Below are 14,120 nucleotides of genomic sequence, written 5' to 3'. Positions count from 1 at the left end.
TGCCTGTCAACCAGATTCTGTTAATGTAAAATCATACTGCTCACTTATAAGGCACTAAATGCCCCCCCCCCCCCCCCATCTTTCCGATCTTCTCTCATCCTATGAACCTTCACGATCACTCCGGTCTTCAAATTCTGAACTTCTTTGTATTCCTAGATACCGGTTATCCTCTGTGGGTGGCAGATCCTTTTCTGTCATTGCTCCAACACTATGGAACTCCCCACCCATTGCACTCAGAACCATCACCACTTTGTCTGAATTTAAATCAAGGCTTAAGACCCACCTTTTCAACCTTCACTATCAGTAAATGCATATGTATTAGGAGTCCTTAATTTTTCTGAAATGTGGTGTATGTATCGTGTACTATGTAGAGTCCTTCGTCCTGGGCAAATGTCCGACAAATATGTATATGTATGTTGCACTATATTTCATCTGTCTTGAAATACTGTACCTTGTAAAGCGTCCTTGAGCTTGGGAAAGGTGCTAATGTAATAAACATTATTATTATTATTATTATTATTATTATTATTATTATTATTATTATTATTATTATTAAGTCCGCCTCCTGTTAAAAGCAAGAGATGCTGCTTTTAAATCTGGCAACACAAAGGACTACAGAGCCAGGGCCAACCTGAAAAGAGGCATTTAAAAGCCAGACATACATACAAAATCCATATATTGTAGAAGAACACTTCCACAACTCTGACCCCAGACACATGTGGAATCCAGACCATCACAGACCGACCCCTCAATCTCAACCAACCAGCAGTGCCTTCCTAACGGATGAACTCAATCATTTTTTTGCTCGTTTCGATCAAGGCATAGGACATTTCACCTCAATCATTGACTCTTCTACTGCTCACAGTTCACTTTCACTCTTAACAATGGACGCACGGCAGCTGGTCCAGACTGCATACCGGGACGAGTTCTCATGTGCTGGATAAATGGCACAAGTTTTCACTGGCATTTTCAACCTGTCACTGGCCCAAGCCACAGTTCCTACATGCCTGAAGTCTACATCATACATCATACCAGTTCCTAAGCACTCAGCTGCCGATTGCCTGAATGACTTTCGTCCAGTTTCACTCACCCCTATTGTTATGAAGTGTTTTGAGAAACTGGTTCTGAGTCACCTCACTGTGGGCCCACACCAGTTTGCCTATTGCCTGAAGGTGGTCGACAGAAGATGGTCCACAGGTTGACAGAAGATGCAGTTTCCACGACTCTTTATTCAGCCCTCACCCACCTTGATAAAAACAACACCTACATCAGAATGCTGTTCATTGGCTTTAGCTCTGTGCTCAATACAGTTCTCCCCACTGTACTGATCACTAAGCTCAGTGAGCTGGGAATTTGCACCTCCACTTGCAGGAAAACAGGTATCCTCAACCCTCATTTTGAACACTAGCATCTCTACTCTACACCCTGTTCACCGTCCCTGTTCACCCTCCCTTTTCACGTGCAGTAAGCAGGCAGGTATCCATGTTAGGCTAAAAACAAACCCTAGGCTAAAACCTAATTCTACTCTCTGATGTTTGCTCCCTGGAAAATAAACTGGACTACATCTGACTCGAATGTGCTACATGGCGAGAGTTTAGAAACTGCTGCATGTTTGTTTTCACGGAGACGTGGCTCAGAGACGCCGCCATTCAGCTGGACGGGATCACCTCATTTAGAGCTGTGGTGGTGTGTGTGTTTACATCAACACTGAGACTCGTGGTGGTGTGTGGGGGTTTACATCAACACTGAGACTCGTGGTGGTGTGTGGGGGTTTACATCAACACTGAGACTCGTGGTGGTGTGTGTGTGTGTTTACATCAACACTGAGACTGGTGGTGGTGTGTGTTTACATCAACACTGAGACTCGTGGTGGTGTGTGGGGGTTTACATCAACACTGAGACTCGGTGGTGTGTGTGTTTACATCAACAGTGAGACTCGTGGTGATGTGTGTATTTACATCAAACACTGAGACTCATGGTGGTGGTGTGTGTGTTTACATTAACACTGAGACTCGTGGTGGCATACAGTGTGGGAACTGTGTTAGCACGTCGTGTGAAAGATGGAACTGAAAGACCCATTGGATTTGTGGCCAGGACCCTTACAAAAGCAGAGATGAACTACTCACAGCTAGAGAAAGAAGGATTGACTGTTGTGTTTGGAGTTAAAAAAATTCCATAAATATCTGTATGGACGTAAATTCGTAATCTGTACTGACCACAAACCTTTACTCTCTAAATGAATGAAAGGCTGTACCTCAAATGGCATCTCAACAAATTATAAGGTTGGCAATAATGTTGGGAGCATATGAGTATGTGATTTCTTATAGAGTTGGGAGAGATCATGGAAATGCAGATGCCCTCAGTCGTCTCTCCTGTGTTGCAACAATCTGAGGAAGAACCAGAGGAAGAACAGAACAAGGCTGGCCTGATCACAATTCATCTAAATTTATATTTTATAAGTAAAGACAGCAAGAGCTCAGAGTTCAGAATGGATGTGTGCTGAGGGAGCCTGTGTTCTTATTCCAGTACAAGGACATTTGAGTTTGTTGGAGCAGCTGCATCAGTTCCACCCGTGTATGTCAAAAATGAAGGTGTTATATTTGGTGGCTGAAACTGGATGCTGATATTGAGGTGCAGAAAAAAGCCCCTGCAAGGGCACCAGCCATGGTAGTGGCCCAGACAACTCAGGAGGAGAATTCATATGGAATATGCAGGTCCATTTCTGGGTTTAAATGTTCTTATTTCTAACTGATGCTCATTCTAAGTGGATTGATGTCTATCCGGTAACTACAGCAACAACAGCTAATACATTGGAGTGTTTATGGAAAAGTGTACATGGGATTCCTGAAATGAAGCTCTTCTTCACAGGTTTTTAACAATGCCCAGCCATTACATTACTGCCACTTGCTGGACAAACATATATAGATCTCACCAAACAAAACCTTTTTTTTTAACTCTGTAAGTTTTTTTTCACTGTAAAGTTTTTTTTTTTTTTTCTGTTGTTTCCTTTGATGTTATTATGAATGTAATGTTATTATGAATGTAATGCAAACACACTGTGCTCCTCTGTATGCATATTGTTATTGTTATTGTTCTGCACAAAAATAAATTAATTAATTAAAAGTATTTGCACCCCAGCGGTCTTAAATCTTTATTTAAAATTTATTTAAGACAGCTTTATTGCGAAATAAAGATTTTACCAGCTTTTTGTCCACTTCCTCAAACACCTTTACAAGGGCGTCGATTTGGGTAGGGACGGTAGGGACATGTCAACACTCAACTGTCCCTAGCAATAATTCGACCAACCCTATATATATTTATACATAACCACTGATGTCCGTCTGTGTCTTGTGCTTTTTTTTTTACTTATTTCATTTAACATTTATCCAGGAATCATTAAATAAGATGAAAATATTTTACAACGGAGTCCTGTAAAAAATAACTTGTGGAACACAAACGGTTAACAGATTTACCCCCTGCAATGAATCCCACCTCTGTAACTCACCTCTCTAAAAGGATTGGCCTTTGCCTTTTTTGAGTCCTGCCTCTCTAACCCACATCGCTGTTTGATTGGCTTTGTCTTTCTCACTAATATGTTGAGGTCAGCCAAACAGCTGGCCCGGAGACAAAAGAAGTGTAAAATAGAACTTTTAGTATTGTGACACTCAGTATTGTGACTTTTCTCAAGCAAATGATCCGCCGTTCCTTCGAGGATCACTGTTGTGGAGTTCAGTGCCCCGGTAACCTGGAAGGCTGGTCTGTCGCCGAGGACAGAGTCGAGAACATCAAAATGTAGATTACGACATTGTCGATCACTGCCGCTTCGACTGAGCTCCTTTTTTTGGTCTCTGTACTCCTTTTTTAATTTTTTAAGCTTGTTGTTAATTTGTCTGACACTCTTGTCGAACCCCGCTGCAGCCATCTCACGCTGAATTTGCTGTAACACGTGTTTTGTTCTTGTACAGTAGCTCCATCCAACTTCCTCTGGACTTCTGCCAAGGACCAGCATGCAAGTAGGCAGTTGATTTCATCAACGGACAACTGTTTTTTAGTTTGCGCATCCATTGTCTATTGCTGCTGCCTTTCTCATTTTTTCTAACAGTAACCCTGCCCACAGCCCCTGACGAAAGCGGTTCTTAAGTCTAGACCAACAACGTTTTGGTGCTACTTAAGAACCACTTTTCCTGGTTCAGAGCCAGTGCTTTGGCGGTCGAAACAGAAAGAACTGGTTCTAAATTAGGCTCTGGCTCCGAACCAGCACTCAAACTGTCTCGGTGGAAAAGGGGCAAAACTGCCTCAAGATTCAAGATTCAAAGTGTTTATTGTCATACGCACAGACAGAAAGCATGTTTCCCTGCACAATGAAAGTGGAGAAGGAAGACATTCTGGAGCACCAGCAAAGCTAAAGAGACAGCAGCCATTGGCTTTATACAGTATGTGCATTGTGAGTCACATTGTCTTAACTTGATCACACAATCTGCATGCCTAGCCAGTCCTGTGATACGAGATGCCTTGCAGTGGGTCCATGAGCTAGGGACATTAAGCCAACAGTCTGGAAATGTCAAGTCTATAAAAACACTTTTAGATCTAATACTGAAGTGGTTAATATTCTAAGAGGAATGTCAGTTGAATTGAGAGGCCTGTTTGGTCAAGTTGAAACCCTTGTCAGGCTGCTTTTAGTGGTCCCAGTGTCATCAGCTGAGGCTGAAAGAAGTTTAATGCTCTCCGAAGACTAAAAACATGGCTCAGAACAACAATGACTCAAGTGAGACTGAACAGTATTGCTGTTTGCCATGTCCACCAGGACAAACTGGACAAAATCGATGTGAAACAAATATGCCAGAAGTTTATTTCTGGTAAAGACAAACGTAGACATGTGTTTGGCTTGTTCAAATATAGCAAGTCACAGTAAACACTAAGCTCTCAGTTTATATGATGTGGCTAGTTACCAATTATATAGTATATATAAATATATGTAAGTGCACTATACTTTTGACTTGACTTTTATTTTGTATCTTTTTTGGAATGCATTTCCAGGTCATGGTGCTTCATTGGGGTTCAAGTGTATAAACGAAATGTCTAGTGTTATCTGTTTTTTTTTCTTTCAGTTAACCCTTGTGTAAATGACAGGTTTTATTTTTAATCATGATTTTTTTTAATCATGCTTTATATGTGTTATGATTATATATGATTATAAAACAGAAAGAAAGAAATAGAACAGTCACTGGGACAGTACCCTTAAAAGGACATCTTTGTACCTTATTTAACCCCAAAAATGTATAGTTGTACATTAAGGTACACATTGGTACTTTGGTGTATTGTTTACATATTTCAAATTGTATTTTGTGTATGCACAGTACATGGCACACAGTAATGGATACTTGCACATTCAAATAATACTTCATTTTGTTCTTTTCTATTCGTCGTTCTCGTCTCTGTCGTGTACATACAGTGACACATACTTGATATTATGTAGAATTGTCAGAGTTAAACATGCTGTAAAATCTCAGGTCATTATCTTTATTCTTATTTGAAGGGTTTTGATAACACACTTGTTAAAACAAAATACGTTATAAAAGAGTTTATATAACGTTTGTGAAAGCAGCTATTTTTCCTTATAATCCTTTAAATTAAAACTTGCTAATTATTCAACAATAGCAACAATAGCAATGTTTAGAGTTACTAAACATTGTGCACACAATTCGGATACTATATGCCAACTTACACTGCTTGACATTTTTATAAAAAATGAGTGAAGCGTTTTTCCCCCGCTTTGAGCTCATCGTAACCGAATGCTGGACCGCGGGTGCGACTCGAGCTACAGTACTGTGGCGTGTGATGATGATGTGACAAGTGAGTGACTGAACGTCATGTATAGACTATCTTAAACTTTCTTGTCTCTTTGAATTTTAAATCACTCTGCATTTATATACATTGCTCCATTAAAACCTCAATATGTGGTGAACACAATTCTCCACTAAAAAAGTGAGGGGGACAAATTTACTTTCTATAAAAAGTGCGGGGGACATGTCCCCGTGTAATCTACGCCCCTGCTATTGTATATCTGTCGTTTTTGACCTGCGTAACCTTAATAAATAAAGTTATGGCACAAAAAAATACTATTTTAATTATTGTTCAAGTCGAGTAAAAAGCGATAAGCTTTTGTACTTTTGTGACAATGCGGCTCTGCAGAATAATTATATTTATGTCCAAACCATTTATGTCAAAATCAAACTTACGCCCTTGCACCTTTATATCCGGTCGCCTCCAAAAATCACCATTTTTAGCAAAAACTTCATCAAAGCAACATTAAAGTTTGTCGTGACGAACTTTACAAATCTAGTTCTATAGTGTAAATAAACAGTAATGCACTTTACCTCACTGGCCTTAGTGCTGAATGTCTCTGCTGCTGCTGCTCAGTTTTTTTTATTTTTTTAAAACTAGATTTATTTTAGAAAACAAAAAAACAACAACCAAAAACTACGGTTAGGGTTACGTTATTAAATAGGCCACATTTGCCTAATGCCTAATTATGACGCAATATCTGTTACGCTGTTCTGAAATCCCTGGAAATTTGTGCATCCCGTCTCGCTGTCGGTGTTCGGGAAGCATGATCATGACCAGGGGCGGTTCTAGGGTTTCATCTTTAGGGGGGTTTTATCCCTCTGTGAGAATTTAAAACAAGAAGAGTTTTATATTATATATTATATGACTACATAGTAAGCCAAAAGTTATGGTATTATTTAAAATGGCAAAAGTGGACACCAACTTTATGCATGATGTAATGATGCTAGTTTTGAATCAAATCAGTTCATGTATGTGTGCATTCTCTACAAACTGTGTGTCCAATGAATGCAGTCATTAATAAAAGAAAATATACTCACAAGATATTTTGCGGCTTTCCGTTTCTCCGTTCAAATAAAGCAGACAGCTGATGATGCACTTTTGAAAGACCACAATGCACGCGCGTAAAAGAAAAGTAAAAAATTGGATCAAACTGATAAATAATTTTCTTTCCCATCGACGACATGTCCTTCTTTTTAACGTAATTTTTATTTTTGAAAGTAAAAAAGTATACTAGTTTTAGACAGTGTGGCTGAGATCACAGACAGGGGGTTGGAGGGGGGCTAGACCATGAACCATGACTGCCCCTGACCATGATCATTTTGATTTTGAATCTTTCCTGTTAAAATTCTCATCTACGACTAACTTGTCTGTAACTTAATTTTATTTGACACATCTGTATCATCTACAGGGCTCTCAAGTTTTAAAGAGTGACATTTTTTAAATATCTTATTTTATAAATCTTCCTGAAGTGATTTTATGAAGAAGAAACTAAGACTGAAAATGGGACCCAGGCTGACAGCAGTTAGTGTGAATACTATTAAGTCATTACTTCTCTGTGCTATAAATACTTCCAAATCCCAGAGGTCATGTTACACCATACAGTGATAGGAGCAGCACAGATTCAAATACTTTCAGTAATCCTGTCCAAAAATAAAGCTCAGGGAACAAAATGTGGCGTGTTTTAAACGCAGCATACAAGTGAGTGGTGAACTGTAGATAATATACTTCAGTGATACTGATGGAAAGGACAAAAGGAAAAATGAGTGGAGAAACTGTTACTATGGCTTCTGAAACTACTTAATATTTCAGCAGAACTCAGGACTCTTCACCTGCACCACTGTAAGTTTACACCTTCACTGTACAACAGGATAAACTGTACATTAAACAGAAAGAGTTTAACTAGACAAATAACAAAACTCCCTAACTGATCGGTTAGAGCAGGGGTCGGCAACCTTAAACACTCAAAGAGCCATTTGGTTCCGTTTCCCACGGAAAAAAAAACACAGGGAGCCACAAAACTCCTTTGACATCTAAAATGAAGAGAACGCTGCATATATAATTTTTACCTTTATGAAAAGTATAGAAAAAACTGTAGTGTATTGCATTTATGAAATCAATGAACTGCTACAGAGTAAACGAAATTCTATTTCTGCAGGCAAACAAAAATGTTTTGAACAGTTTGAACTAACCTTAAGAAAAAGGATGCTCGGTTGAAGCTTACTTTCAAATAAAATGTTCAATGTCTAATTGAGTCCTCTTCGTATTCACGATGATGGCTCTCAAGTTTTTAAGACAGGCTAGCGTGACATCTCCACCCCCCCATCCTTGTTCTCTGCATTTAACCCATCCAAATTGCACACACACTGCAGTGAACCCACACACACACCGTGAACACACACCCGAAGCAGTGGGCAGCCATTTATGCTGCGGAGCCTGGGGAGCAGTTGGGGGTGTTCGGTGCCTTGCCCATTAGGCCACGACTTCCCAAATGTATGTAATATATGTAATTTGCAGTGTGTACTTCATCACAATGGTTTGTGTGTGAGGTTTTGACGACAGTTAAGAGTGACATCTCCAACCCCCCACCCAAACACAATAATACCCTTTTCACCACCTTCTCTGGGTCAGCATCCTGTAACCTGGCCTTTTAGGGGGTTTTCCTCTCATGGCGGATGACAGAATGCTTAGTCACCTTTTAGTTGACATCTTTGAAAGACAGATGCAATGATTAATGTATCCATGGCCAGGATATTAATTATGACACGATTTTAAAAGGGACCTTTAACACAGACGATGCAATACACTAATTTATTTTGTGCTAATAAAATTATTAAGCCTATTGGGAGAGAGATGTTTAATGTGTCAAAATGTCAGTCATTGTTTGATAATGAACTTATGACTAGACCTAGACCAGGGTTTCTCAAACGTTTTCGGTGTGCGACCCTTGTATACAGTGCATCCCTACTTTATTTATGACATAAAACATTCCAAAACTTAATATGTGAATTAAACAAAGCATATTAAATTATACAATGTAGTGCTGTTGGTTAGTAGATTTATTTTTTCTGAGATTTAATTACACAGAATTTATGATACATTCATTATTTTATAAAATGTCATAAAGCCGGGGCCCCTGGCACCATCTCAGGGCCCCCAGTTTGAGAACCACTGACCTAGACTACTTGTTCTGAGCAGGTGTTGTCAGTGAACCGCGCTTTATTCCTGCCCGGTTCCATAGAGACAACGGTGTGGACAGATACATTTTGGGCGCTGCGGCTTATTAAATATATGATAAATAGTACGTTTTTCTGCTTGAGAAAGTGACACTTGAGAGCCCTGCATCTATAATAACTTCCCTTCTGTTGTGTTCCAGGATATGAATCTCAGGCCCTCCTGCACTCTATCAGGTCTTTTGTTTTTGTATTTTTAATCGTCGTCATCAGTTAGTGTCTGTTGTTCAGCCCTGTTCTGCTTATTAAATATCACTAGTCTGTGTTTAGACACATTTATTGTCTGTGGATTATAGGGCTGTCCTTACTATAGCCCAGGAATATTCCTGTCTCACATCTAGGGTACAGTTTCTATTAACCATGTTTGTACACACAGCATTTTGATCCGAAATCCCACATCTTTGTAAGATACAGAGTTTGACCACAAGGTGGAAGCAGAGCATAAAGTAAATCATGATCAGACATCCAGGCATTTTATTTGCGAATCTTCCAGAAGTTTCTAGTCACGTGCTGAATCCAAACAAACGGATCTTTTTAAATGAATCTTTGAAGTGAATCGGATCTACAAGAGTCATTTAAAGACATTTCACAGCCTAAACTGGGCTAATAATGTTATGAATGTTAAACTGTGTTTTTTTTATGCTGCAAACATTGTGTATGGGTCAGAATTATTGGCACCCTTCATCATATTGAACAAAGCTTATCATTTATTTGCACTATTTGGTGTCAACCAGAAGTTTCCCTTAGAATCTGTTTTTTCCTTCCTTTTACCTGAACAATGATCAGCTAATTAGACACAGATTCACATTTAACACACATGTTTTTAATGAACAACCACCAAAGACACACAAAACTATTAGCAGAGAACAGAAATAACAAACAGTGACTGTTGTGCTAGTTATTGTAGAGGTTTGTGGTTTGTTCTCAGTGTTCAGCTCTCCATCTCACAGTAAAGGGGAAGTGGTGATGGACGACTACACTGCAAAATCATAACTTCATACTTTTACACAAGGCCTGTGAAATTTTAAAGTACTAAAATCTGCAGAATCTAATCTAAAAGTTAAGGCAAATACACAAATCTCCAGAAGTAGATCATATAAAATATTATTATACTCACTTAAAATTTCACATATAAGAATGAAACCTGTGACATCATGGCTACCTGAGGGTGTACAAATGATCCCCTGAAGTGTCCCCTTATGATCACTTCAGCCTTCAGTTCTAATGAACTTTACTGAAATTACACTCTTACTTGTTAGAATTCTTAGATCTTTTAAATGTAATTTAATCAAAAAAAAGGAGAGAATTTTAAACCTTATTTGTACTAAATAGATCTAAAACGTTTCATATCAATCACATGTCTAGATTTGGTGAGAGAAAAGTGTGTAGTGAGCGTGTAGAGACTGAACACACTGAGACAGGACTTCCGCCCAGCGCTCTGATGAATGTGGGACAGTAAAGACGCTAAACTAACAGTAAGGGAAGGTCGTGAACAGCAGCAACACAACTGCACTGAACACAACGTTCTTCACTGATAATGACGTCGAGGAGAAACAGGAACATGCTGGTGAATATTGTAGCAGAAATCAGGACTCTCAGGACTCTTCTTCTCCTGCTGTGCTGTAAGTTTGTGTTTTTCCTTCACAATCACACATCACAGTATAGTTTGTGAGTGAAATGATGAAGCTGAAGCTGTGATGCAGGTTTACTGTGTGAAGCTGGAGACGAGACGGTCACACTGCAGGAAGTGGAAGGAACCACTATAACTCTCCATACTGGGATAACTGGGATTCAGAGGGATGCTCAGATTCTGTGGTTTTATGGACCTGAGAAATCAGAGGAAAAGATATTGAACAGTCAGGTGTTTAAAGGAGAAACTGTTACAGACATCAGTGAGAGATTTAAAGAGCGACTGCAGCTGGACAGAATCAGTGGAGCTTTAACCATCAGGAACATCAGCAGAACTGATTCTGGAGTTTATTTATTACACGTCATCACTGGACGTCTCTCATCTAGGACTTTCAGTGTCAGTGTTTATGGTGAGTAAAAGTGTTTCATGTCTCCTTCATGTCCGTGTTCAGTCTCATAACTTCATAATTACACTGAGACACCTCGGAGTCATGAGGAATAAACTGGGAAACCGGCTGTGAAAAAAATTCTGGAAAATTATCTACACTGAGTGAGAATTTTGCTGATGACCTGCTGTTTAAATGTCTGAGCAGATAAGATGTAGAATTAAACAGTGGCTTTCATTCTGCTTCATGTGACTAAAGTATTTAATGTGTTTGTGTTTTTAGCTCCAGTATCAACTCCAGTAATAATAAATGAAAGAGGAAAGCGAAGTGTGATTTCAACAGAGTCGTGTTTCCTCCTGGGTTCTGTGGAGAATGGAGAAGATGTGAAGTTATCCTGGTACAGAGAGAATGAGAGAATCTCCATCACCAATAACACAGATCTCAGTGTTCCCCTCAATCTCCCACTTCAAATACAACACAATGACATTAACACTTACATCTGTGTGTCTGCAAACCCTGTCAGCAATAAAACAACTTCTCTCATCATCACACAGCTCTGTTACGTCTCAGGTACGTCAGTGAGTCTAAACTCTCATCACTTTACTGTAGTTAAGAAAAGAATAATGAATATTCATGATGGAGTGATCTGATTGGTCAGACATATTGTTGATTATATCATTATATTCATAGACAAATCTGATGGTTCTCCTTCACTGCTTCCTGTCCTGATATCAGCTGGAGTTTTCCTGCTACTAATACTAACAGGATTTGTGTGGGTTTGGCTAAAAAGGAAAAACAACAAGGTCAGAAAATGCATCTTTCTGTTCCGGTGTTTAGTTTAGTTTGTACATTTCCCCTGTTCAAGACAATGAATCTGATTTTTTTTCTTTAGCTCCTAAAGAAACTTGAGGAAGTGACTTTCACTGAGGTGACAATTACAGCTCACAGTGCAGAGAGAGTTAAAAAGGTAAACATCCAAATCAAACTGTTCAAATAATCATGATGTGAAATGTGTTAGTGAGTTTAACCTTAAAGAAAACTCACAAAGTCTCAACCTGATTCAGATACTGAAATATACTGCTGTGTCTTACAGGAAGAAAAGTCCAGAATAACAGATGATCAAGAGCTGAATACCTTCGTGATGTACTCAGCTGTGGAGACACTGACATAATTCTGTACATACTTATTTATCAAAATGATCTTTACATGATAATTAATTAATTTCTTTTATAGGTCACTGATCTATAATTCATTTATATTTAATAACCTTTGAATATTCGAGTTTGGATTAAAAATTATTAACATTCTCAATCTTTGTACTTCATTAAACTACAATTAAAAACAGTTTGCTCTTCAAGTAGGAGTTTTGTAATTAGTTTATTTATGTAACAGTGTGTTATTGCTGCTATGTGCAATACCAACACTGACCACAAGGTGGTAGCAGATCAGAAATCAAATCCTGATCATGAGCATGTGTAAATATTATTTCTGTTTGTTTGTTTGCTATCCACTGAAGACACTGACACCTAACTCTAACCCTAACCCTATGAGACGCAGATCATTTCCTGTGATCTTTACTTCTAAACCTTTTCAGTTGATCAGAAACAGTGTGACTAATACAGGTGATTGACAGGTACTTCTTGTTGCTCAGGTGTGTGTCTGTGTGTTTAGATTGATTACTTCAATAGTTCATAGGTGAAGACTGAGTTTGTTGTTAAAAATGAGAGCTGTCTATGAACCAAAGCCCACAACTGAAAAACTGAAGAAGCTGAAAAACAAGCCAGGAAAAGTTACAGAAAAGATGAATGGAGCAGGTTGATGATGTCAGAGTTATTGCAGGTGAGTGTTATTGACTTTAAAGAGTTTAAGGGAAAAATTAGGTTTTGTTCTCAAAATCACTCACTGTGTGTGTGTGTGTGTGTGTGTGTGTGTGTGTGTGTGTGTGTGTGTGTGTGTGTGTGTGTGTGTGTGTGTGTGTTTATTACAGCTGTTAGTCAGGGTACTCTGTCTCCATCAGATGCTCTGGTCACCTATGAGAGTGCAGTCTGATGGTTTACAGTACACACTGTCAGTAGATATCTGACTCCAAAACTCTGACTGGATCTGAGTTTTCTATGACTCTACCTCTGACTCCCCTATGTCTCTACTCTGACTCCTCTGTGTCTCTTTTCTGACTTCTCTCTGACTAACATTAGCCATTTAGTCTTCTCTGTGACTCCACTCTGGTGTGTGTGACTCCTCTATCTGCTCTGACTCGTATGTATGTGACTCCTCTGTGTCTCTCACTCTGCTGTGACTTTTCACTGATGTGTCATAACTCTGCTGTGACTCCTCTGTGACCCCTCTGTAAGTCTCTGACTCTCCTGGGACTCATTTGACTGTGACTTCTCCGGGTCACGTAAATAACGGTGTGACATTTGTGTCATTTTTTTAAGGACTTCATGTTTTTTGTCTGTTGTTATATTTATAAGCTCACTGTATATGAAGAGTTGAAAAATAGAAACAAACGCTATTTATAATGTATAAATGTTATATGTATAAAATGTTTTTTAGTGTTTATTTAAAATCTTTGCTGTAAATTAACAAAGTGAGTGTGTGTTAAAGTCAAAATAACCTCATGCTGGAATTCTAAATAAATCAGAGTAATTCATATATAAGGACGTCTATGTGCTCCTACTGTAAGAGCTTTGTAGTGTTAATGTGTTCAGGTGATCGTGCTCATGTCATTTATACAGCTATGTTCAGTGTCTATAACATGATTTATTCACTGTTCCTTTTTTATTATATAGACATTACAGTATTGAGTTTTGAATGTACAGTTTCATTAAATCAAACTTATTGGTTTTGCTGAATTATACAGGATTCATTCATGGCTCTCAGCAGTAACCAGTCAGTGTCTCCATGAACTTTTACAGACAAATGTAATAAAATCTGCATGTTGTTACGCCCCGACTAGGGGTGAAGGAGCAACATGAAAGGGTACGAGGAAACAGAGGTAACGGAATAAACAATATTTTTAATGAGAATA

The 14,120-nt window shown here is 38.7% G+C and overlaps 3 protein-coding genes across 9 annotated transcripts in view; 1 reads left to right on the top strand and 2 right to left on the bottom strand.

The window, feature by feature from the left end:
* The window catches only part of LOC113649943 (natural killer cell receptor 2B4-like), a 469,259-nt gene that overhangs the window by 107,336 nt on the left and 347,803 nt on the right, over window positions 1-14,120 (bottom strand). The gene's annotated exons all lie outside the window — the stretch shown is intronic.
* The window catches only part of LOC113649996 (CD48 antigen-like), a 100,741-nt gene that overhangs the window by 18,719 nt on the left and 67,902 nt on the right, over window positions 1-14,120 (bottom strand). The gene's annotated exons all lie outside the window — the stretch shown is intronic.
* LOC125145117 (signaling lymphocytic activation molecule-like) lies at window positions 7,509-12,805 on the top strand. 3 transcript variants are annotated; one of them, XM_047815887.1, is made up of 8 exons: window positions 7,509-7,686; window positions 10,443-10,699; window positions 10,781-11,116; window positions 11,375-11,662; window positions 11,783-11,895; window positions 11,985-12,059; window positions 12,186-12,267; window positions 12,764-12,805. In XM_047815887.1, exons 2-7 carry the CDS (start codon window positions 10,615-10,617, stop codon window positions 12,261-12,263), a joined length of 975 nt encoding a protein of 324 aa, XP_047671843.1. In that variant the 5' UTR covers window positions 7,509-7,686; window positions 10,443-10,614; the 3' UTR covers window positions 12,264-12,267; window positions 12,764-12,805. The 3 variants fall into 3 exon arrangements, with proteins under 3 accessions (XP_047671843.1, XP_047671842.1, XP_047671841.1); XM_047815886.1 differs by lacking the exon at window positions 12,764-12,805 and adding an exon at window positions 9,221-9,254 and having other exon boundaries at window positions 12,186-12,283; XM_047815885.1 differs by lacking the exon at window positions 12,764-12,805 and having other exon boundaries at window positions 12,186-12,283.

The sequence above is a fragment of the Tachysurus fulvidraco genome, chromosome 7, assembly GCF_022655615.1.
Source record: "Tachysurus fulvidraco isolate hzauxx_2018 chromosome 7, HZAU_PFXX_2.0, whole genome shotgun sequence".
Taxonomy (NCBI): domain Eukaryota; kingdom Metazoa; phylum Chordata; class Actinopteri; order Siluriformes; family Bagridae; genus Tachysurus; species Tachysurus fulvidraco.
This window is presented reverse-complemented; position numbering and strand designations above follow the sequence as displayed.